The sequence below is a fragment of the Trachinotus anak genome, unplaced genomic scaffold (genome assembly GCF_046630095.1).
Source record: "Trachinotus anak isolate AG129_WGS33_773 ecotype Australia unplaced genomic scaffold, CSIRO_AGI_Tana_v1 ptg000010l, whole genome shotgun sequence".
NCBI lineage: Eukaryota > Metazoa > Chordata > Actinopteri > Carangiformes > Carangidae > Trachinotus > Trachinotus anak.
Window position 1 is genome coordinate 11,002,864 of NW_027273861.1, and position 26,123 is coordinate 11,028,986.

General features: G+C 42.4%; 1 protein-coding gene across 1 annotated transcript; it reads left to right on the top strand.

The window, feature by feature from the left end:
• The first annotated feature begins 9,903 nt into the window (after positions 1–9,903).
• rgmd (RGM domain family, member D) lies at positions 9,904–24,262 on the top strand. The gene is made up of 5 exons (XM_071487511.1): positions 9,904–9,996; positions 14,503–14,543; positions 16,250–16,398; positions 19,666–20,177; positions 22,584–24,262. The coding sequence occupies exons 2-5, from the start codon at positions 14,506–14,508 to the stop codon at positions 23,280–23,282; spliced, it is 1,398 nt and encodes a 465-aa protein (XP_071343612.1). The 5' UTR covers positions 9,904–9,996; positions 14,503–14,505; the 3' UTR covers positions 23,283–24,262.
• Positions 24,263–26,123: the final 1,861 nt, after the last annotated feature.

Consider the following 26,123-nt stretch of genomic DNA (forward strand, 5'->3'; position numbering starts at 1 on the left):
ATGCTTACTGTGTTTAACATAGTTACACATAACATAGCATTTTACCATTTGTCAATTACCACAAAATACAGGTTGATGAATGTCATCAGTTATGCAGGTATTTGGTTACAAACTAGATCAAATTTAATTAAATTTTGATCTGATGAAAGTGCTTGATGAAATGTCCTTGTCCCACAGCATCCAATAATTGTTGAGATAGTTCACTCAAAACCACAACAACCTCATGGTGGAGCTCCAGGGAAAGTTAGGGGCTCGTGAGAGACAGTGGGATTCATCCTCTGGGGAATTTGATGGCAATCCATCTAATTTTTGTTGATTTCAGTGGTGGACCAAATAACCAACCTTCAGACCTACATTGCCATGAGCCGTACTAATTTATACTTAATATATTTTATTACTTGTTAATTCAAGACCTCATTTACAAGACAGACCTGAGAAAAAATTACTTTTATACAACATTACAAGACGATTCAGCCACTGACACATCAACAGGCAAGAAGCATCTAAATGTCACAGCTTGTTGAGGAGGAGCTAATTTGAAGTAGTTTGAAGTAGTAGAGGAAAATGGAAACGCTCAAGTGAAGTACAGAAGTTATGTAGTTACATTTAGACAATATTCACTGTGTGCCCTTTAACTCAAGTTAAACCAAATGAGTGCAAAATTGTTGACCAAGAATATATTCAATAGATGTTCCTCTACTTATTTTACAGTATAGTGGCTCACTAAGAAGGAATCTGTTTGAGAATGAAAGCACATCTCCAAAGTCACTGCTGAACAATATGGCAATGATGATACATTTTGGGAAGCCTCAGAGAGTAAAAATGTGTTCATGCAGGGAAAACAGTAAAGTAGAGCAACACGTTTCAGCTTCCTGTACTTTCTCCCTCTTCTACCTACCATAATGGATTGCATGTGCAGAGCTGGTGTTGCACTGAATACTAAGAGGACTAAAACAGACACAAGACAGAAAGAAAGAGACACAAATAAGAAAGTGAGCAGTGGTGAAAGAAGGGAAACAGAGAAAAGAAAAAAAAAGAACAGTGAGAATTCAGTTTGGAGGAGACAAAGGAGAATAAAGTGATTACAATTCCAGTCACAACTAGCACAGCAGTTTGCGCAGTGATCCTAGATTTCTTGAGCAACGGAGCAAAGCTGTTCCCAAGGGGCTCATGGGAAGGCATAGGTCAACCACCCCTTTCCTGACTCACCACATGTTAAAGGAATTCAGCGGTGCATTGTGGGATATGACACTGCTAACCCCCACAACTAAGTTTCCAAATTACTAACACATACATTCTCCAACCTGTCTGCAATTTCAGGATTGGAAAAATGACAAAGGTTGATGTAAAATGGTAATGTGTCATGATTCTAGTGAGAATGCACATGCAGATCAAAACCCACGCACTGAGTAATGGAGAAAATGATTATACTTTCTTAGTTGATGTAATTCTCAGTGCAAAATTAAGACACGATAGTCTATTTCTCTTTTTATCTCGCCTGTGATGGCTCATGACGACCTCATTAATGGATGACTTACTAACACAAGAAGTCCGGTTTTAGGTATTTAACAATTGCTTATCACAGTGCTATTATTCTTATCTGTTTACCAACTGGAGACGGTACGAGCTATTGTACCAGAGAACAAAGATAAGACAGACAAACAAGATTGTTCTTTTAAATTCTCTTCTCTTCTCTTCTCTTCTCTTCTCTTCTCTTCTCTTCTCTTCTCTTCTCTTCTCTTCTCTTCTCTTCTCTTCCTAACATGAAGGTAATTACAGGTTATTAGTAATCTTACCTAAAGGTTATGAGCTGTAACTATCTGCTGCTTGGCCGGAAATTGAGTCAGGGAGATACTGAATGAAAACTGAGTCTTTAAACTTTTCAAAATCAAGGGCACAAAATTGCTCTATTACAAGCATTAATGTTGAGAAAGTTTCTTATCACATTGTGCAGTTGTATTTACCAGAGCAAAATGCAAGTCAGTGATGGGAGAGTAAAGAGGAATCACAACAAACTGTGACAATAAACAATTTTCGTAGTGCTGAAAGGAAGGATTGTTCAGATCATCACAAATATCATAACAAATGTTACAAATGTTTGGCTACAAAAAAAGTGTCTTTTTAAACAGGATGAACATCTTGACAGCTAGGACAGTGGTTGTCCATTTATAAGGCTGTGCACCATAGCCAAGTGATTGCCAGTTTCTTGTCGCATGGTGGGGCCTGGAGCTGTGTTGGGGTGGGGGTAAACGATGGAGCTGATGGACATCTGTCAGCCAGCCACAGCAAAAGGAGGTGAAGAAGAAACAAACCTGCAGAACTGACAGAAAAGAGTAGAAAAGATTGGAGAAAGAGAAGAAGTGATTACTTAGTGGTCTCTTTTGGATTAAAAAAAATTGTGAAGAGTTTATAGACAAAAAAGAGGGATCCATCCGGCCTGGCCATCTCTGACACCCACAGGCTGAATCCCTGTGAGCCCAGAGGGACTATTTGGAGCCACAACAGGCCTGAGGGAGGGCTCTGCCACAGGTGGTGTCCAGCAGCTGCTATGTGTCTATATACACAAACACACACCGCCTGCACTAATGCACATTCTCTGAACATGCTCTGTCACACACACACATGCCAGCATACTGTGTGTATATAAGAGCATGCCAACATATTTGTGTCAATGGAAGATTCATAGACAGAACCACAGGTATTTAGATGCATGGCACAGCATTCACACACACATACATGACTGATACTATAAGATAACAAGACATGTTTGTACATATGCAATATATTCTGTACGCACACAGACATAGGCACACCCATGCACTCGTGCAGATATTTCATGCACAAACATAATCCAGTGCTAAGCTGAATGATGTACACTGTACAGAAACACTCTTGCACCAGGCTATTATTTTAAATATTCTACCCACATCTGGTTTGCACACGTCAGTGCTAAGTGTGAATGTCGCTCAAAACCGATGGTTTGCCACAATGGTATAAACACACAAACATATGCTTGAAAAAGAAAAGAAAAAAAATCTACCTCTTTTTCTCTCCCTCAAAAAAGTGGAGGGTATTTTTTCATGTGCACCCATTCTCACACCCACACAGATTCCTGTAAGGAAACTCTAATGCTGCTGTCCATCTTTCAGCTGTAATGCTAGACACACACCCCAAGGAGGGAAAACCCGCAACTTTACAGTTTTACTGGCTGGAATTGACTTGATTTCTGGGTTATGACAGTCTGCACCTCAACTGCCGACATGCCTTTCTTACTGGCAATTTCAGTTTTGAAAAAAGTCAAGTATGCATATCCCGAATGTGTCGTGAATTTCACTAGCCTTTTCTTTGGTGTAATACCACAACAGTAAATTTCTACACTAATTTAATTATATGGAGTTAGATTTCCAGTTGGTGATACATATAGTAGATTGCAAATGCGATTGTGCTGAAATATGGAGTGGTTCAGTTTGAGATTCCTTTTTCCTGAGGTGCAAGCAAAATTCCTTCTGTTAAATAAGACAGAACAATAAACTCTAATAAATATGGTAAACACTCAATAAACCAAGAAAGACTAGCCATTTTGTAAGCAAGATGAACAACAGCAATTTATCCTGGATTCCAGAGCAATGAGGCCACAAATTAAAACAGGCATTAGTGGTGAATTTGAGCTCACTTACAGAGTAACAAGACACATGACTGACAGAAACGTTATGCAAACCCTCCCACAATTGTCCCTTTCATTGGTCCCAGGATTCAGACTTTTTGCCTTCCAAATGTGTGACTCAAGGAAAGAGAGAGAGAGAGAGCTACGACTAGGTGGGTGGGATTTATATTAAAAAAAAAAAAAAAATGGTAGACAGCAAATTTAACTCCATAACAAAACAACTAAGATGCTACATGAGACACATAAAACGGACATGTAGCTGTATAGGAGCTTCCGACCACCTTCACATGTTTACTTATTAGCATCCAAGAGTGTCATGTGTTTTCTCAATGCACTAAAGTGAATCAGTGCAGCCTGATGTTTCTGGTTTTTAGTGTGTTTGCAACTAGGCTTTCCTGACCACCACCCTGAACGAAGAGTCCCATCGGGCCATACCTCTTTACCTCTGATTGACTGCTTACATGCAGTGGCACAAAATCCATTTCATCAGATTGTTCTGATGAGGGGCAAAAAAACAGAGCAGGACCTGCATCAGCTGGGTTCATAAGATCCTCTATACAGATGAGGCCCAGGGAGAAGAACTGGGACGCATCGTTGCACCTAACCTCCTACTGCTCACCTCTAACCCTCCTTTATAGTTGCTATAAAGACAAGACACTGCCTTTTGACAGAGGCCTTAATAATGTCAATAAAGCATACTTTCTTTCCCAGTAACTAAGAAAATGTGATTATGATTAAGAGACTTAGATTTACCATTGCATTTCCATAACATAACTAACAATGGACAGTTTACAATAAAAGGAGCCCTGATGCAGCAGAACTGTAAATGTTGTTGTTTTTTTTTTTTCTCCATATTTTTTTTCATTGTCATAACTTGGTGCCCACATTACCCACAATGCAACCTAACCACTGACAGTTAAATTAGAGATTCAGGTGTGTTATGCCAGCAGCCGCTGGTGTAGCCTGGAGCTGAGATGAGAAGCAGGCAACAGAGGACTGGTAAGTTCACTTCATTTTTTTTTAATGCTGTTTTTTCTTTAACTCTTCTGCCACAACTGGTATATGCCACAAGAGACAACCCTTGAGGTAATTGAACATATCTTACTCCCTCTGGAGTCACAGAAGGCTGTACACAACTTGTTTTCATATATGCAGTTGTCCTCCCCAAGACCTGTAAACTGACTTAGATGTGTGAAATTAAAGCCAAAATATCCAAGTTCTGGAAATCAAGTTAGCGCTAGCATGAGGTTGTACTGGTTGTATAACCTTGAGAGTGAAGCTGTAATTTATGAGGTGTCTAGAGAAAGATAAACTTTTTTTCTATTTATCCCTTTCTTTGTTTTGGCTGAGTTGTCCAAGGTGAGTGACGATGATGGATTTAAGGTGTGTGCAGGTTGTCAGGGATTTTGACTCTACAAGCAAAGAGTAAATGAATGTGCTGAACATTTGGATCAGTAGATTCAGTAATGCTGATACATGAAAGTTAGGTGGGTGGTTATTTGTCAATACTGCAGGCCTTGTCTTGCCCGTCTGTGCTCAGACTTTATGCTGTATATCTCTCATCACAACTCCGCTGGAGGGAAAGAGTAGAGCAAGTATTCATGGGAGCCTGTTTGAAATGGTTGTTGTGCTCCTCAAGTATTTTTGTATTTGTCTTTCTGGAGGCATGGGGTAAAAGGGGAGGAGGAAAGGGGGGAGGGGGGCAACTCTAAAATCTGACAAATTGCTGAAAATTGCCTTCACACAGTCATTCCTGTTTGGACACACTTGGCACATCTGGTTGTGATCTGGCAACAAAAGCGCCGTGGCGGAGGGCTCAGCTCTCAGAGTGGTGCCACATATTATTCCCTCCTCCTTCTCCTCTTCTCTCCTGGTTTGGTCTGCAAACATACTGATGTTCATCCCACCCTGTCCCCCTCTCCACTCTCTCTCTTTCTCTTCCTCTCTCTCTCTGTTGGGCACTAGGAGCTGATGGTGTTGTGTAGTGATGCTTGGCAGTTGCCCCATCAGAGCATTCCTGAGCTCCTCTCCAGCTTTAAGGCTATCAGTGGGTTGTAATTGAGGCGTCTGCAAAGATGAATGCAGCACTGTGACACTGCAAGCAGCGCATAGTTTCAAAGGGGAAAGCTGCTCACAATCTGGCAACTATAAACGCAGCCAATAAAAAGATTGCAGAGATAAATTCTCAGTGTTTGGCACGATGTAGCACACACGCCTCCTCACACACACGCACGCACACACATACACAGATGATTAGTAGTTCAAACATGGAGCATCACAATCTGCAGAGATTTTTCTGTCGGTATGTGACTCTGATCACAGTGTGTGGTGCAGCAACATCATCCAACAGTGTCCTATAAATCTTCACCTCATTGTTTTACTGTAGTCTTTGCTAATCTCTGTGCTCTGGACAACATCTGTTGGGATGATTGCATGTTTTCCATGTTATTGCTGCTCGTGTTCTAATGTCTCCATGGAAAAACACGTGACATGACTGAAAAGTAAGCTGCTCCACTGACTCAAACTGCTCTGGAAAGAGATGCCAAGCATAACTTAAAAAAAAGGCTTTAAACAATATTTGGCATATTTCTTTGCATCATAGGCTATTCATTTTTTTTTTATCTTACCTTTCATAAAAGCTTGAATTGAGGAGATATTCTTGTATATATTCTGTTGTAACTTATGTGTCAAATAAACATGCATTGGATTGTGAAGTAGAGGAGAGGTCATGGGTAAATACTTGCAGTATTGTCAATTCTGCAGCTGTGTGGCTGGGAGAGGGAAACTGAGTGCACAGCTGCAGACTGAGGCCTCAGCTTCTCAAATTGCTTCTGCCTCAGTTTCCTGCCCTCTTTACCGACCAGGCCAAACCAGGCCCTTATTAGACCCACCCCCACCTTAATAATCCATGATGTCACCTCAACATCACTTTTTTGTTTTTCTTGATTTTTTTTTTATCCTGACTGCTGGTGCTACCCCCATTGTTTGTTAAATATTAACAGGTGTTGGAGCAGGGGAGGAGGAGAAATCACCACATTCTGCTACGGGCCTTCGGTTCCATCCGTCCGTCTATCTGTCCATCTACTGCTATCACCACATCTGCTTCAGTTTTGACTTCCCCTGGTTTGTTTGTCCATCTGTATTTGTGTTTCTTCCCCCTCCTTTTCCTCTGTCCCCCCTTTTCAGTGGAGGGAGGCTGAGGAATGATCAGTCAGGCTTTGATGCCGCTGGCCCCTGCCCTTGCTTTCCACAGCACATGAGCCCGGGCAATTACGAAAGCGCTCCTAGCCGACTGTTATTACTCGGTAATGCTCCTGTCTGGAGAAGGAGGAAGAGGATGAGGTGGAGTAGAAGATAGATGAAGAGTAGGAGAAGGAGGAGGTAGCAGAGAAAAAGAAGGAGAGGGTTAAGGAGGAAGAGGGTGTTTGATTTGATACAGCACCACAAACTCTATATAACATTTTATCAATACAGAGGATGCATTTCGCAGGTAAAGTCCATACATTTCTAAATATTTAAATTAACAATAAGGAAAATTCATCCTGGCCTGCAACACTGTGATTGGCACCTTTCTCACTCAACCACTGAGAGAAGAAAAAATGAAGTATATGGACGTCTGGATGCTGCAGCGCACATGTGGCAGACAGGAAGTATGTGGGGGGGTGAACAGGAAAGATGATGGCCCCTTTATCCCCAGCAATCATTAGACAAGACTCCAGAGGAAGTCAGAAATCACCATCCCATATGATCCATACTTCCCGTCTTCTCAGAATATAGGACCAGTGCTTTTCAAAAAGTGAAGTGTGTGTGTGTGTGTGTGTGTGTGTGTGTGTGTGTGTGTGGAAAAAGTGAGTCCACAGCTGGTTAAAGCCTGCCATTCAATGTACATAATGGTCTGTCTGTGCACCATCCATTACAAATAAATCATGTGGATCATCTCTTTGGTTAGGGACAATTATGCACTGCTCTGACAGAGTGATGGCATCTGCTGAGGAGAATGCACAGAGAGGTAGAAAGAGCAAAGGAGAAACAAACAGAGGAGCAAACTTTATATATATAATGGTGGTAACTATTTCAGTTTGTGGACGGTAAACAAAAAAACAAGGCAGAGAGTTGTTTTAACTTGAATCCACCACATATCATAGATTGAAATTTATTTAATTGGAACATCATCAGCTTAAGGTGAAGATATAAGGAGAGAGGTTTGGGATATAATTCAGCCAAACGTTTGATAGTTGTCCTGAAAACGAAATACATTTTGTGCCATAAATGGATGATAATCCTGCCACATTTCAATTAAAGTTGTGCAAAATAAAATCAGATCTCATTCTGCTTCCTGAGAACTGAGAATGAATTGCAGTGATAAGACTTGGCAGCAGCAGGGATGTTTGCTTGTCTGGAGAGTAGGAAAATAATAGCTTGTTCAGCATTTCACATTGCAAATGAAAAAAAAGCTTGGTATTGGAATGCTATTGTTATATTACTCAGAATATCTTCTTTCTTTTCTATGAATTAGTTGTTTTTTTTTTTTTTATTCCAGCATCTGAGTCATGATAATAACTTGGCTCATCCTCGATGCAAGATTTCTGCAGGAAAGCTATATTACATCTGTAATTTTCTGACACAGGACACTGCTCTTCTGCAGCCCAGCTTGACTTCTAAATCCAAGTCAGTGTGTCTTCTCATCGCACCACCCTCAGCTTCTGCTCCAGCACCTACTGTTTGACTCTGCCAGCCTCTCGTTGATTTGTTGAATCTCCCTCTAAAAGAGCTTGTCCTTTTACCCAAGGCCCTCACTCTGCAGTTGACTGAGGGCAGTGATAGTTAAACCAGTTTGGCACCATGGATGTTTGTTGCTCTGTTTACTAGTATTAGAAAATGTTAGAAAAAAAAACACAACCATCAGAATGACTCTTTCACATATGGCAAGTATAATTCTATCATGCTTCATAAATGAGTATGTATTTGTGGTGTGCTGGAAGCCAAAGTGCATGGCCAATGGTTTAATCCCATTAAATTTTCTAAATCATTTCCAAAAGAGCACACACATTTGAAACAATAGAAAAGCTGTTCTTGAGACTGCAGATCACCCAGCACAACACCCCCGCCCAGCCCAGCTCCATCACACCCCACCTCACACCTGCTGTGTGCCGTGAGAGGAGGGAACAACTGGAGGCATGGTCAGTGTGCGAGTGTGTGTGCATATGTGTGTGTGTTTGGAAGACAGAAGCACAACTGGGCACGCAAGCTCTTGTATGAATGTATGTGTTTACGTGTGCGTGGACACATAACAATGCGTCAGTGCTTGTGGCACAAGGCACGGCCTCGGCTCGATTTAACCCTCAGCTGAATGCCACTGTGACGCCAGGCAGACTTTGTGTGGCCGCATACCTCCACTGAAGAAGATATGGAAAAAATCTGTGGACCAGTAAGTCTTGGAGATTACATGGCTCCTCTCGGCTCTGCCCTCAATAATGCCTCAAATCCGACGGTGCCATGTCACTGCAATTTGGGGCTTTTGTCTTTAGAAAAAAAGGGAATGTCCATACCATCTCACCATCATCCGTCCCTGACACTCTCGATGGGGCTGTTCATAAGCATGTGCGTGTAATACGCCTGAGAAAGAGCTGGTGTGTGCGTGTGTACGTAAAAGAGAGGGGAGGCATGAGAGGGGGGGATTATATGTAGAAATAGCAATGGATCAACTGAAACACAACATTGGCTTGATTTTTTAATTGCCTCTCGGCTGCAGTGAATGGCCGATTGCAGCTGTCAGCGTGAACAGCTGCTTGCCTAAAGAGATTGGACAGAACAAACTCTGGGAGACAGGAAAGAACAATGCTCGATGAATCATATGCAGCCTATGAGGTATTTTGCAATTTCACAACTTTGAAAAATGCATGCAGGATTAAGAATCACTTTTATTGGAAATTCACATCTGTTCCAAGGCGCATTTCCCAGGGTGCTTGCAAAGATACATTTTCTATGCTGTCTGGGCAAGACAAAAACAGTATGGTGTATTACTGCAAAGTAAACTTAAGCAGACAATGTTTTTTTTCCTTCTTTCAGCTTTGTTAATGTGGAATCTGTGAGTTTACAAGTTGCAATTTACAACTGTGGAAGAACCAGGGGGTCTGAAAGATTTGATGGAGCAGTCTGTATGGATTTCCTGCAGAATATTTGTCAGACTTGCATTAAGTACTGTTGTTTTGCTCTCTCCCTCTCTCTCTCTCCCTCAGCCTGAGGCCTTGTGGCTGACTACTCCACATCTATAAATCACCAGGAACGCATGCTTATATCCCGGAGCGAGCACGCTGAGTCAGTCTGGCAAGGTTAATCACATTCACATCTCTTCAGCCTGTTTGCAGCAGCCAAATGATAACCAAACACACATTATGGGGCATGATCCCTCTTGCTTATGAATTCAGCTCATATCATGCTTTAACAGTGACGCCACATGAAAGAGCTGGATGGAGGTGAAGCTGTGGCTCCACAGTGTTTCGGTGTTTGAACAACAAAAATAAAGCTGAAATACAGAAAGAATTTGTTGTAGAAGGACAGACACCGTAGGGGTGGGGCTGGGGTAGGAGAGGATGAAGATCGACCATAATAACACACACACGTCTCATTCACGTTGCACACTTGCTCATCGGTGTGGTCGCCTGCGCTCATATCCTTCTGTCTGTTTGTTTGATGGACTTTTAGAGAATATGGGAAGCTTTCCAAGTGTGACACATGGTTTCAAGCCCACGAATATCTATGAATATAAGTAGTATAAGTGTAGTATAAGTGTGGGTGTGCATGTTTCTGGCTATGCACGCATGTCATTGTGCCTTCAATCTTTTTTCCATTCAATGCTTTCACTTTTTTTTTTTTCCTCCTCTCAGAAGTGCCCTACCCAGATATGTAGGAATTAGGCCACATCGCTCACTACCATCCTGCTCTAATCAAAGTGCCGATTCTTGAAACAGACAGCTGTTGTCATGTGCCTTGGTTCCAATGGCTATCTGTCCCTGTAGCTGCCCAAGTTCTTAGTTGGCCAGCTGAAGTTGTTGGGGGAACGAGGGTTCACAGCGTCTGCCAATTCAAACTCCAGTTAGAGCAGTGCTCCAATTCACAATACAACATATACCAAGGTAATCCAAGGTAAGTTTCTTTTTTCTCCTCTCTGGCATGACTCAGATCATCCTCAGATTCAAAAATGCCTGAAGATGCTAATCAAGATTTCCCACTGATAAGATAATGTGAAAAGAAAACCTGGCTGTCAGTGTTATTTTTATTGTGTGTCTAATCACAATTCTTGCATGATATAAAATACACTAATACAGTAGTAAAACTAATATCTATTAGAGCGTAACAGCGTGTTGATGGCAACTCACAAACAGAAAACGTAGCAGGTGATTTTTTTAATACTAGGTTGTTTACGTGTGCGTTCTGTAGTGTACGATATGTGTGATCCCACAAAACCAAATAAGGACTGACTCTATAGACTAAATGTGAGTGTGAGAAACATCTGCTGTAAGGCAAAACGGCGGGGAAAAACAGCCATATCAATTTCCTAAAACTTCGTGCAGACGTTTCCCCACCAAACAGATCTGTGCTCAGAGTACTGTATATAACAGCGAGTCAATCAAACCTGACTGTGAGAAGTGTTCAGCCTTTCCATGTTCCTCCACATTTCACTGCCTTAAAGCAACTGAAGCAGGAGGGAACATTCTCCAAATGCCTTCTTGGCTAAAAATTTGGTAGATCAAAATGGCTAAATTTATACTCTCATGAGTTATTGTCTTTCCTTCTATTCCTGGTTCAGGGCAGTTGTCTGGGTGGGCCAGGGCAGAAACAATACCAACTGTTGCAGACTAACTGAAGGACACGCTTTATCGCAAACACATCTGCAGATTAAGCCTCAAGCTGTCAGGTGTAAAGGGCAAAAAGTGTATGTGGAGGAAAAACCTAAGGCAGCTTTTAAAATACCTGGCGTTAGGCTTAAGATTTGAAAAGGGTCATTATCTCTATGACCCCTAACATGTGAGAGTTTAAAGTAAAGAATAACTCCAAGTCTATCTCAGTCTACAATTGAAAGACGAGAGAAAACCCTTCCATGAAATATTAATCCACTGCTAAAGATGCGTCTGTGAAATGTACCAGTGAAAGATTGAAAGAAAAAATAAACCACATTTTTTAAATATAAGAAAGTGTATTTCCCACACTGCGCAAACATTCTTTCACACCTTTGCACAAACTGAAAGGTGAAAAATATTGAGTATTCATTCTTGAGCTGGCGGGTGCAGAGGCACATGAGCTTTTCAATTTCTCAGAGCAAAGAGAGTTGTGATAGGTCATTACAGAGCAATTTGTTCCCTGTTTCCATGATGCATCATGGCTGTAGACTAAAAGCGAGGGAGTGTTGTCATGAAAAGAGAAAGACGAGGCATGTTCAAACAAAGTTATGCATTGGAATAAGCTTCACAGGCTGCTCAGTGAAGCCGTACATTGAACTGTTTTTGCTACTTGATTTATTGGTTTAGAATAACTTGGCCTAGAAAAGAAAGACAGAAAAAATATTAGTGAATTCAAGTTTGGGGAGAGGTTTAACACACACACAAACACATAAGCAGGGCTTAGGTCAGGGGTCAAATGGCCCTGAACTCTCTCCCTTTAGGCTGCGGACATCAGAGGTCCCTCAGTGTGCTGCTCTCCATTTATTTTACCCATCATCCCTCATCAGTGTGGGATGACCCTGCGACCCCACAGCTAGGGTTACCTGTCAGTTGACTGTCTATTCATGAGCACGGGGCTTGACGCTGTGTCAACATTTGCTCTGTGAAAAAGGAGGCAGGAAGAAGAAGAGAGGAGTTTGGTTCAGTGTGGTGAAGACAAAAGTAACAAACAAAAGCAAGTGAGACAGAACTAGTTCTCTAGTTGTTAAAATAAGTGAATAAAAATCTATCTTCCCTCATGAGTTCAGATTTCAGGGAGTGCAGAGCCCTGACCAGCACCCTCTCTGCACAGATGACACGCATGTGCGATAATTTGTGTTTGCTCAGAGACAAAGATCCAAAGGAACACAGCAAACAGATGCCTGCATGGATGCCTACTGAGGGGTACCTACGAAAACACCCCCAAAAGCCCTCCCCTCCATATGCTGTCAGCTATCAATCAGGGTGCCGTAAGTGGGATCCTTGAATGGAGATGCTATCAGCGCTGCCCCGTATACACTCACACCACAGTTTCCCTTATCTCTGCCGAGATAACAGATCCCCTCTAACAGCGAGAGGCCTGAACCAGAGACACTTGCTCTCTGCATCTCTCTCTGTCTCTCTGTCTCTCTCTCTCTCTCTGTCTCAGCTGTGCTATAGGTTACTTCATTTCAGACAGGGGTCCTCAGAAAAAAAACACTCAATTTGCTCTGGTTCCTGTTTAAAATTCAATAAGTGTGTCTCTTATATTGCAACCGTGTGGTGCTGGTGGAGGCTACAGAGGACGCGTGCTACTTCTGATTCCAATCTCTGATGTTATCAGAGCTTGAAGAAACATGATACATGTCTCAGTTGACAAATCTAGATGGGCATGAAATTAAACAGAAATCAGAAGCATGAAACATGAACAATTTCCTGCAACTGTACTTTTTTTTATGGTTATTTGGTAAACATTGTATTTCCAGAAAAACTAAATTTTTTAAGGTTTATAGTCTTAATAGCCAAAGAGAATGGATGGTTCAGGGTTGTGTAGTTAAGTGGCATTGTATTTACAGGTCCATCAGATTTATCAGATTAAATCTGAATATGAATTTTCCATGCGTATAAATGGATTCCCTGCAGGTTGTGGAAATACACTGCATTTTCACCATGTGGCCATACAGATATGTGAAGTCAGTGGCGTTATTTTTTCCTCGGTTTGAGGACAGTGAGCCGAGGAGATGGTCCTGAACTGGCCCTGTTTTCAGGCTTCCACCAGACCACAGCACGTTAGGCCTAATAACAAAAACAAGCATCCCGGTGTGGAGCTGGTCCCGCAGTGTGAGGACCTTAATGAGGAACATGTGGAGCTGCCCAGACTCACAGTCAGAGGAAACCCAATCCCTCACTCCCTCTTTTTCTCCCCCTTCCTCCTCCCTTCCCCCCTTTCTGCCATTCTTTCTTTCTCACTCTCTCTTGCTTCACTCTCTACATTTTCTGTCGCTAAGACTGAAGTTTTAGTGACCAAGCACTGCTTTTAGGTCTTCAGTTCTTCTTTGTGTTTCTGTTTCTGTTGATATTTTTAATATTTGTACAAAACTCAAAACTCAGTCCCCTTCTTGCTGAGGTTGATAGAAAACCGGCTATTCAGACTTTATTTTTCTCGATTGTACCAGAACAAGTGACCCAGTGTCAGCAGGAGAAATATGCCGGCCTTGTTTTTTACCTGATACACAGTTTTGTAATCCACCCACAACCTGGCTCTCTCAAACTTGTTTCAGAGTTGGTAGTGTATACATATTTGCTGGGTCATGCAATGCAATATGCTGGTAAGGAAACGTGGGAATAAAGAGGTCTTTCTCCACCCATCAAGCCTGACAGGCAGTCTCAGAGTTTCTTTCATGTGCTGAATTCATCCTTACCATCCACCTGGATCAATTAACTGTTTGCTTCAGTGGTCATCGGTGCTGCGGTGTGTAACTGCAGTTCTTCTAATAGACAGCAGCTTATTGAGTGAAACTATGGCTTTGGTTTTGTTGTCTTTTATTTAACGCACATTAGGCGAACACATGTATTTTTCCACCACTGCTACTAAAACTGAGCATTTTCTCATCTCCAGCTGTTGTAAATTGAATTAAACAAAGTGTTTTCTTTCCCCAGGAAATGTCATCAGTTTCTTCTGAAGGCAAACACTGTAACAGGTGAGACACGCATTCACAGATCTCCCTCCGCACTGCGTCACTGCCCTGTCTCCAAGTTGTCATGGGAAATACGAAGTGTAACCTGTTTGAATGGGATTTAAATGTGACCATAAAGCACAGCCATAAAGCAGATCAACCAAGCAAGCCTCCAAAATTAGCTGGACAAACAGAGTAAGGTAGAGCCCTCTGGGGGGATAAACTTGGCACACTGGATCCAGTGTGACAGAGGCCCCTCTGGCAGCTCAGAACAATCCAAACGTTCCACTTGGGTTGAGCTGTCTTCGTTTCCCCCTCCACTATATATATCAGCCCCACATCAACATGGGCCTGTGAAGACCTTTCACAAGACTGACAGGCCACCTGAATCACACAATTGTGTGGCCGGAGGAGCCTGCATGTGTATAGAAAAACCAGTGATCCAATAACTGTCTGGGTTCACTTCTCTCTCATAAAGTCAGGAGGAAGGCGCAGAGGGAGACCCACAGCTACAAACCAAATGTCCCATCAGCACCAAAAACAAAGCCTAAACGTTTCATCTAAATCTACAAACTACACAAACCGTTCCTGTTGATTTTCTTAATACCAGTGTTTTATTCAGTAATTGGCTGTTGCATTAAAATTCTTTATTTGCATGGCACAAAAACCGCACAGTGTGTCTCAGGCAGAAAGGCTGAAAGCTGGTGAGTCTGTGTGCCTTGCAGATGGTCTGGCCTCACAGCAGCTGTGCAAATGAAAGACGGAGTGTCGCTGAAGGAGTGAGAGAGATGGAAAGTTGGCCACAAAAGGAAAAGAGTAACACACAAGTTGCTAACTGAAAATGTAATGGAAAAATGAATAGCACACTGAGATTTGCTGAGAGAAAATAATCGAGTCAGAGGATTTTTGTACGTGACAAAAACAGACAACAGCCACATTTTTGGCAACAAGGATAAAGGGACTTTAGGGGGAATTTACTGCCCCCCAAATAAACTACTATTCAGTGTAAGGCAGAAAACCCCACATTATAGTTTACCTCTCTTCACTCTCTCCCTCTCAGTCATGGCTTTTTAGTCATTAATGTCAGGATAATGCCAACTCTAACTTCAAAATAAGGGTTTCAAGCTCTTCATTTAACATATTCACTAGATAGACTCGAAAAGATAAGTTAGTTCACACCCACAACTGTCAATCAAAGCCCATTATTTTAGCTCGAAGTCTGGAGTGAGAAAACAACAGGTGACAAAATCCTGCTTAATGCTGAAAACACACAAACATTTGTCCTCAGGAGGAGGAGGAGGAGGAGGGGGGGGGGGGGTCCAAACAGGACAGATGCCCCTGGGTGCTTTGTAGTGCAAATAGTTCAAATTTAGGCAGGAGAAAAGTTTTATTACTTCTGAATATATGCTTTTAACCTCAGCTCAAAAAACACACTATGTATTGTCCATGTGCATTTACTACCAGTTGTGTAACTATTCTTCAATCACAATTATAACTTCTGGCCGCCCCCCACTGCTGCTGAGGACACACTGTCCACATCCCCCAGTAATTGCCACTACATGTAAATATCAAGCGGTTAGTGAATAATTAGTATTTCATTGGCCAGCAGTCACCTCTGGGCCCCGTCTACACTTTAGACCCCTCCCTCGTAGAGCCGCCCTGAAGACAGGGGCCCCTTTTGAATGACAGCGCTTGGGAAAGAAGACGAATTTTTGTCTGATTTCCCGCAGCCGCAGCGTCGATGAGAAGCAGCCGAGGGTCTCCCATCTAACTGCATGGCTGGGCATGGGGAGAAGCGGACCTCACACCACGGCTAAGCGGCAGCTCTGGGACTGTGTAACGTTGACGATGGTTTTACTTTCGCTGCTGTTTCGACCAGGTAAGTGCTGCCTTTTTCAATCCGTGCCCCTCCGCTCCTCTCCTGCATGCAAAGCCGTGTCCCGCACTCCCCGAAATGGAGGTGGAGGTGGAGGTGGAGGTGGGGGGGGGGGGGGGTTAAAAAAATAAAAAATAAAAAAGTTAGTAAGTGTGGCTAAACTCAGATTCTGTGAGGATTTTACGTTTTCTCGCGGATAACTCCTGCGGTTTTAGAGAGAGGGAGGACGAGCGGTCGCTGTAGCTCAGCGGCGCCGCGTCCTCAGCAGCAGGCGGGGACGGAGCCTCCCAGCCCGCAGCGCGCAGCGCAGCACCGGGGTCGCTGCCGGCCGAGCGGCACCAGTCAACTCACGGACCTCTCTTCCGTCCGGTCTGCCGCGTTTCTCCCCCCTTCGCTTTCACAAATGTGTTGCCAGCCGCTCAGCAGTTAACTTATTTTGACCAAACACATGCATCGCTGCTGCTAAGTTTTCACCAAGTTGTGTGCAGCCTAGCTCTCCGTTAGCATAGCTCGCTAGCCTCTGGCGTCCAGTCAGACCAGGAGAAAACCACCGAGCTTGTTGCTTTTTCTTTTTTTTTTTTTAAGCCAGAAAATACCGCAGATAGGAAGCCAAACTGTTACATGTAGTGCGTATTTCTGGGCTGTGGCTTTTACATCCAGTGTGGGGAGTGAAAGCTGTCGTCGAGCCTGCTGGGAGCACGATATCCCCCTGCTCAGGCTCCATGTATGAACTTTGTTAGCCACCATGCAGGGGGGTCCAACTTCTTGGCCTCTGAGCGTGTGGGTCTGTCCGAGCCGGAGACCAGGACCCGCAAACCCGATCCACATTAAATCAGCATGTTTTCTTTGGATTGTGATTTTCATTTATTTATCATGTTGTGTCCAGTTCCCCTAAGGTGCTGCTCAGTGTTGAGTTTTAAAGTTACCACACTGGAGACGCACACTTCATTAGATTTTTTATTTATTTATTTAACAGCTTTATGTTTGTTTTCAGCTGTTTATTTCAACAGTTGTGATGTTACACTTAGTGAATCAGTAAAAACTGTTTATATACACCTGGCCTCATCTATGGCCATTAACGATATGCTCATTATTAGTATTAAAAGTATTATTTGATAAGGATATGTTTAACATTAAATGTTTAAACGTACATGAGAAAAAGCTGTCAGGTATTAAATGACATAATATAATTGTATTTAACTTAAATGTTAATTGTTTGCATAACTATGCTTTGATTTAAGAAATCAGTCCTGATAACATTATATGTAAAGATGATAAACCGTACTATTGGAGCTATGTCTTGCAGCATTTCTGAAGATCCTTGGGGCCCTCAGGTTCCTCTACATTGTTGTGGTACTTTCTAATAGCTTGTTGTAACTTGATTTTCCTCTCAAATTTATTTTTAAGTAGTGTGTGAGTGAAGTACTGTGATGGTTGAATACACTAAAATGGTTACTGAAAGGCATTGTAGAACTTGGTTATACAAAAACCCCCTATATTGCACATACACACGAGGTCATCAAGATAGACCTAGGTCCAAAACATCTGTGAATTTCTTCATGTTTGAGTATTTGATTTACACATTGTCAAAGTTTAATCACTATGATTTCACTGAAGCCACCATATTTGTTTTAAAACTATTTATCTATCGATTAGAACCATGTAAAAGTTTTTTTTTAGCATTGTTTTGTGCTGATCTTGAGTTATTACTAAGCCACACATAGTGGCTATGTTGGTACAAATACGATTTAACACTTGTTGCAATGCATCCCTCAGACTTGGCCGAAACCACTGAAAAACAGTGCCTTTTTCTCCCTCTATATCTGGGTAACTGTAATCTTCTAATCTATAATATACTAATACCAGCGCTGTTTGTGTGGTCAGTTTGTATTGTCCTTTTTCTGCTCTCACGTTTCCCCCATGGTCCTCACACTTGTTGGTAGCTTATTAAGTGCCGGAGCAAAAAGACCCTTTAGGGAGATGCATGGTTGTTGATGGCCTCACAGGCAGTGATTGTCAAAAAGTGTCAATCACAGCAGAGTTGGCTGACCTAGCAGCGAGACGGGGGAGCCCTGTTGGAATTCAGAGGAGGGATGCAGAATGGCTCTAACTTGACCTCTCACACTCCACCTCAGTTTTATCAGGGCTGGTGCTGAACTGCAGCGACTGAGATGCATTAATCATCTGCCATGCTGCCTTGGTGCATCAGATGTAAAGTGAAAGTTAAGAAATGATTTGAAAAATATTCATGAGCACTTGGTGTGAAATATCCATTCTTATCTTGTCGTCTCTGTTTGGGCGGTTGGGAGATTTGACAGAGCTTTGGAGTAAACAGAAGAATCCTCTGTTGCCATAGAAGAGCAGTGTGTTGCAACCGACCCCGGTCTTGCAGTGGTAGTGATGTATGTGTTGTGGATGCTGTCTGTTGAAAATGGAAAATGAAATCCATCCCAGTCTGCATATGAGACATCCCACCCAAAAGTAACAAACAACTGAAATGAACTCGATGAATATCCACGCTCTTATTTCCCACAGAAGTAGTTGTAATGCTTTGCTTTGCTTTGCTTGGAAATGTAATGATAATATCCCACATGGAGTCCTAACTCAACCGGAAGCCCTGTGTTCAGGCAATACCACCCAAATATCACATGCTGTGTCTGCAGCCCCCACCCCCGCCCAGCCTCCAGCTTGGACCCTGCATTGCTGAAGAAGCATCATTCTTTATGATATTCCTCTTGTGATCCTCTTGAAGTTAGCTGCCCCTTTACACCGAGCTCTGCTGTACCATGTAGAGTAGCTTAATGGATTTCAATTACTTCAGCAACAGCCAAACCACATTCAACACCCTCAGGCAAACTAACACAGGTTGGTTTCCTCCTACAGTGAGGCTACATGCTATTTCTGTGAGGGCTAGTTGGGGGAAATAAGTTCTGACTGACTCTGGAGCACAGTGTGGGATCATGGCCTCGTGAGCTCACGCATTTGGGTTTTAATGGCTCTCCTGATTGAGCTAAACTTGATAGTGGAAAAGTTTTGACTCTGCTGCCTCAAGCACCGAGCTGAGGTAATGTGTTCGTAAATGTCAGACAGATTTTTAGATTCTTATTAGGAGTAAACTTTGTTTTGGTCCAGACTGGAGGATCTGGTCAGCATCATTTTTGCAGGGAGGGAGGAAACAGAGGAAAATGACTAGACAAACATTTTCATAGTGATTCTAACTTCTAGGTATTTCAGAACAAAATGCTGATTTTCATTGTTTTTGTTTTTCAGCTCACTGCCAGCAGTGTCGAATTCAGCGCTGTAATGCAGAGTATGTGGCTTCTACCTCACCCTCTAGTGGCCTGCAGGAGGACGTGGCTCTGGATGTGGACTACTGCATCGCCCTGAGGGCCTACGCCCTGTGCACCCGGCGGCAGGCACGCAGCTGTAGGGGTGACTTGGTTTACCACTCAGCTGTCTTCCGCATTAAGGAGTTATTCTCTCAGCATAACTGCTCCAGCGAGGGGCCCACCTCCTCTGCCAAGGTCCCCAGCACGTCTCGGCCGGCCGTGTCAGAGCTGTGTGACTACGAGAATCGGGTCCTCTTGTCGGGCTCAGCGGGCCAGCAGAAGAAATACGCCCACTGTGGATTATTCGGAGACCCGCACCTACGGACTTTCCGAGATGAGTTTCAGACCTGTAAGGTGGAAGGGGCGTGGCCTCTGATCGATAACCGTTTCCTGTCAGTGCAGGTGACCAACGTGCCCGTCGTCCTCGGCTCGAGTGCCACAGCAACCAGCAAGGTAAGAATGGTTTTATACCAGGGGTCCCCATATTTTTTGGCCTGTGATCCCTTAAAACGAAGAAGTGTCTTCTTGCAGCCGCTGTCACAGTTTGTGTCTCCCTTATTCTGTAATTGTGTTTCAACCAAAAACCACTTTCATTTCTTGTATAGTTTCATTTGAATACATTTTGGAGGCACGAATAAATAAATATATTCCACATATCGCAAGGAAAAAAGCAAAGATAAAAAAAAAATTTAAAAAAAGACACCTGGGAAAAATAAACCTAATTGATTTTTCATCCTACAGATTTATATTCTAACACTTTGGGGAGGTCCCAAACCCCATCTAGGGAACCACCAGTTTAGAAGGTGCAGTGGATTTAGCATCCTGTATAATGTGATCACAGTGCTGGTCATTGTTGTTTTTAATGTAAGATTTTCAGCATTATGAGTGGAAATCTACATCTTTTTTCACTAGAACCATCTATGTTAGAAGTGAGCACACATTATACAGAGTGTGAATCTCATGGCCTATATGAGCAGACTGTTTCTGGGTGCTAGCTTGCGAGCTCAAGCATTGCCATAAAGTATCAAACATGTGAAGTTAATCGTCATTCCACGGTGCCTCTCGAGCCTCCAGCATTCCTCTTGTCTTGGAGCTCCTTCAGATCTGTGAGGGGAAAAGAGAGGAGGGGAGTCCTTAGTGGTGTTGAATCACAGACATGCTTGAGCGCTCTACCTTTAACACATGGGTGGTCATATGGTAGTGATTAACGCTCACTCAAACATTTTCCTCCACCGCCACGATCTGGAATGTTTTTTTCACCCCTCTGGTCAAATAATTAACTGGGCGCTTTTTGTGTAAATATGGAATAATGTGGAAAAATAAAGGAATAATTGGAAAGCAGCAAGCTTTTTTTTTTTTTATTGTTAACCAAGTAGGCTGACCTTTAAAGCTCTAGTTTTTTTATTGTCGAAACCTTCATCATATCGATATCTTGAAGTGGTTCTGAAAGTCTCATTGGTATATAAGTCTCACTGTGCACAGGCTGTGTCTATTAAAATAGGTTCAATAAGCTGCTTTTACGTAAATTTTATGCTTAAATGGTAAAGAATTTGTTTCCCACCATTAGGTAGTGTCCCCGGCTTTCCTGAACTTAACAATTCTCCTGTTTGTCAGCAAACCATGTAAAACAATAAACTGTGTCATATTGCACCAGGGATTTCAGAGCAAATGTTTTCAAAGGCATCTAATGCAGCCTACTGCAAACCTGTAGAGTGCGTACAGTCTGCGTGTCTGTGCCAGCACCCGCATGGACCCATCATGCTTTTTCGAGTTGTTTTCAACTGCCAGACTTAAGACAGGAAATCATCCATCAAATACAGTATCCCCGTAAGTGTAAATGTAACCGCAGCCACAGCTTTGTCAAGATGTTTTGAAGAAACAGAGGTTAGGCCCCAGTTTTTCAAAGCTCAGCTGGAATACAAATCAGTCAGTCACTGAGCAAAAACCAGCAGTGCCGGTGTGGAAGGGATGGAAGATAATGGATAATTGAGCTGGTTATGAAACAGTGTTTTTTGATTCGACATCTAGTGGAGTCATTGGTGTTAGTTTGGTTTAGCTGTTTAGTGTTTGTTATTTGGTGTGTGTGTGTGTGTGTGTGTGTGTGTGTGTGTGTGTGTGTGTGTGTGCTTGTACTTGCTACATAGTAAGGACCAAAAAAAGTATTTTACTAACAGAGTGAGGACATTTTGGCCGGTCCTCACTTTTTGAAACACCTTCAAATCACATTTTGAGGGTTAAGACTTGGTTTTAGAGTTATGGTTAGAATTAGGTTTAGATTAAGGTCAGGGTCAGGGTTAGGGTCAGGGAATGCATTATGTCAATGAGTGTCCTCACAAAGATAGAAGTACAAGTGTGTGTGTGTGTGTGTGTGTGTGTGTGTGTGTGTGTGTGTGTGTAAGAAAGGATGGATGATTGTAAATACAATTCAATGATTTTAGTTGTCATTGATGAGAGGAGTTTGGTTGGGTTCAAACCAGTAGACGAGTGAGAACAATCTGCTTGCATCCTTTGCTGTAATTATGAATAAATTGGCATAAGATTATATCAGAGAGAAATTCACTGTTACTCTATGGGGAAAAGTCAGGGAGGCCCATGAACATGCGCCCCAGTCTTTTTAAATTTGTGGTTTCCTGCTGCCACCTTGTGGCTTTAATCAATGCTGCTCTTATTCAGGATTTATCTAAGCACGCTCTCTGAGTGAATCATTACTTTCAGGCAATGATGTGACCTTTTCGCTCAGTTATCAGTAGCTTTATGTATGGAAAGATATTCACACTATAACATAAAATACAAATTTGTCTTGTCAGATGTTTAAATATGTCATTTGATACAGATTTTATTTGTTTCTCCACATTTCAGATCACAGTGATCTTCAAGTCCTATCACGGCTGTACAGATCAGAAGGTGTACCAGGCCACAACTGAGGATCTGCCGTTGGCTTTTCAGGATGGGACTCGCAGCGGTGGTGAGAGCGGCAGCCTGACCATCGTAGAGCGCGGCGGCTCCGGAGTGGGCCGGCAGGTGAAGATTCAGGCCCGTTACATTGGCACTTCCATCATCATCCGGCGAGTAGGCAGCTACCTGACCTTTGCCATCCGCATGCCAGAGGACAACCTGGACTTTTCGGAGGACAATGGGGGTCTGCAGCTCTGCCTGCACGGCTGCCCGCGCAACGAGCTCATCAAAGAGCACACCCTGGCCCGGCAGAGCCAGCAGCCCCGCCTGCAGGGCACCAACACAGAGCTCGGTCCTCTGCGGCCTCCTCACCAGGTCTACACGGTGGAGCGGGCCACGGCCAAGTGTAGAGAGACTCTGCAGGTGGAAGATGTGTACTTTCAGTCCTGTGTGTTTGACTTGCTGACCACAGGAGACCCCGAGTTCTCTATGGCAGCCTACGGCGCTCTGGAGGATTTAAAGGCCCTGCCGCCCAGTAAACTGAAGCAGAACTCCCCGAGGACTCCTCATCTTTACAGCCGTGGGGTGTCACAGACGTCGGCTGCAGCAGCGGCCAGCAGTCCCCTGCTCACACTCCTGCTCCTCATTCTGCTGCTTTTGTAAAAAAATAAATAAATAAATATAAATGATTTTAAAAAAGAGAAACATGGAAGCAAACAGAACGTGGAAGCATTATCAGCTTGAGGAAAGAGTGACTAGAGCTCAGACATATATATTTGTTTTGGGGTTTTTTTGTTTTGTTTTTTCTTGGAATTTTTGAATGTTTTCTGTTTTTGTCATTTGAAGGATTTTCACACTCATGAAAGATGACGTTTGTTCCCACTTTACATTTTCTGTGGATTAATACGTGGATCACATCATCGGAAGAAAGACACATATACATACAGTCATGTGGTTTGTTCACCATTTTCACATACTCACTGTTCATTGGTTTACATCAGTCTTTTCAAAGGTAAAACTCGTAATTGTTTGCTCACCTCAATGAAGCTGAAGAGAATAAGTTTGTTTTTTTTTTTTGTAAATATTTCATTTTTACTGAGAAAATGCACAGTCTCCAAACACTCCACTATGTATGGAGCTGCATAAAATGCCATAAACTGAAAGCTGTTCCTATATATGGCTTCTAGATCCTGTATTATCCAGTAATATCAATAGCACTTACAGGTTTTAACAGCAAGTTGTGTGTATTTAAATGTTGTTTCTTTGTCTATTTCAGAAGTCGGCATGCTAAATACACAGGATCCAACAACTGTATGTAAAAACTACCTATCCATAATATATGATGTGTCAGTGTGATATTCTCGGCAGTTCTCATCTTCTGTGAAACACTCCTCTTCAAGCTGTTTGGCTTCCAGTTTTAAAGGTTAAAAAAAAACAACAAATCTTTATATAATAATATATTAAAAGAGTGTATATATGTGTTTTATATTGTGTACATTTGCCTGTGTATAGATGTTTTAACTGTAATATGTTTTACATTTGTTGTGTTTAGTAGGTTATTTTGAGACATTGTAAGAAAAGTAAACTAATATTTGTTGTGTTTTATCTGTAATTTTCGGTATTAAAGTGTTGGACACTCTGGACCAAGGACTGTTTTTCCTCCTTTTTGCCATTCGTTTGTGAACATTGCAGTTATTGTAGTATTAATGGGAAAATGTATGCAATGTTTCTGGGTTGAGACTTCACACAATCATAAAATGACAAGCAAAACATTTCAAAAAGTGATAGTGTTTCACAGTAATGGCATTTCCCAACTCTGTGCCTGTAATGCCACTTGTGTCCTGTTGGGGTCCTCAGTCTATAAGGCCTGACAGCGTGTAGTATAAAGACAGTTTTGACAAGCTGGCTATGTAGCTGTAGGGATCCACAGTATGTTCTCAGTCTCCTGTGTAAATGTTACCTCCGAGTGCTGAGTTGGCTGCTGGCTTTGCTTTTGTCTGCCAGAGTGCTGCACGGCTCCAAATAGGATTTAGTCTGTGGTTAACACCAGGTTAGAGTCAACAACAGCAGCACACGGTGCTGATATTTGCACTGTATATGAACAATGAGTGCTGTGACCAGAGAGGGATGTGATCAGCTTTTATCACCATCAAAAATGCAATTAAGAAAGCTCCTGCATACTCCTTATGAAGACATTAAGAATTAATGCTCTATAATTAGTAGATGTAGATTTCATTTTTATCTTGAACTGAGTTAAAAGTGACTCTGAGTGACAGTATGTTTCGTCACACGTGCAGTCATACTTAATTCCCATTTAAATCCCATTTCTTCACATGAAGACGACACCTCAGTGAGTTGCGTGGTTTGGGAGACGGCTGATGAAACGTGGACTCAATTTAAGATGTTTACATGTGAAGCCTATTTCAGACGGCCTGAATCAAGTTCATCACCTCCCGCCTAATTTTAGGAGGAAGGAGGAAGGTAATTGTGGATCGGTGTGGTACATTTACTCAAGTACTCAACTTAAGGACAGTTTTGAGGTACTTGTGCTCAATTTGAATCTTTACACTTCCGCACCACATTTCAGAGGTAAATATTGTACTTTTTATTCCACTACATTTATCCCTGATATAGATTAAGATTAAGATTAAGACAGACTTTATTAGTCCCACAGTGGGGAAATTTGCAGTTACTGGTTACTTTTCAGATTTAGTTTTACATTAAAAAGACAAGTTTATAAAATACAAAACATTTTAAAAGATTAAACCAGTGGTTCCCAGTGTTTCAGCTTGTGACTCCTTACAAAGGCCCTCTGTCATGTCCACGACCAAAAGAGCTACAGTGCCAAAATTGTTGTCAAAAATGTTCCAGATTATTTTTCTGTCGATCAGCGCAGTCCCCTCAGATTTATCTGGTGACCCTTTGGAGGGCCCCAACCACGAGGTCGGGAACCACCTAACTTGTTTAAAGTGGTTTGATCCAGCTGCATGTAACCAGCTACAACAGGGAAATGCTGTAGACGGTGATGCATCAGAACTGACAGTCTAATAAATGACATATGTATCAGTCACAGGGAAAACTTTACTTGATTGTAAGTACCTTTACTTTTCACATTTTGCTGTACTTTTACTTACATTGGAGTGCAGCACCTTTACTTGTCACAGAATATTTTTACACTGATGTTTTTATTTGAAGTTAATGACCTGAATAATTCTTCCTCCTCTGGGCTCACTTTACCACCTTTCATCTAAATACATCGCTGCTGCTCTGTGTGTTGCAGCTGATGTTCCTCCAGCCTATGTGCTTTATGGTTTTAAACAAAGCTGAAAAGCTTCAGGCCTTGTCTTGATTCATGTTACCTGTTGACATGCTGCCATCTGACGGCTCTGTCAGACAGTACCAGCCTTATATAATAACCCCAAGTGAGAGCGCCCTCTCTGTCTGCTGCAAGGTGATGAGTTTCTTGACAACTTGAGGACGTTTAAAATGTGAAAAAAAAATTAC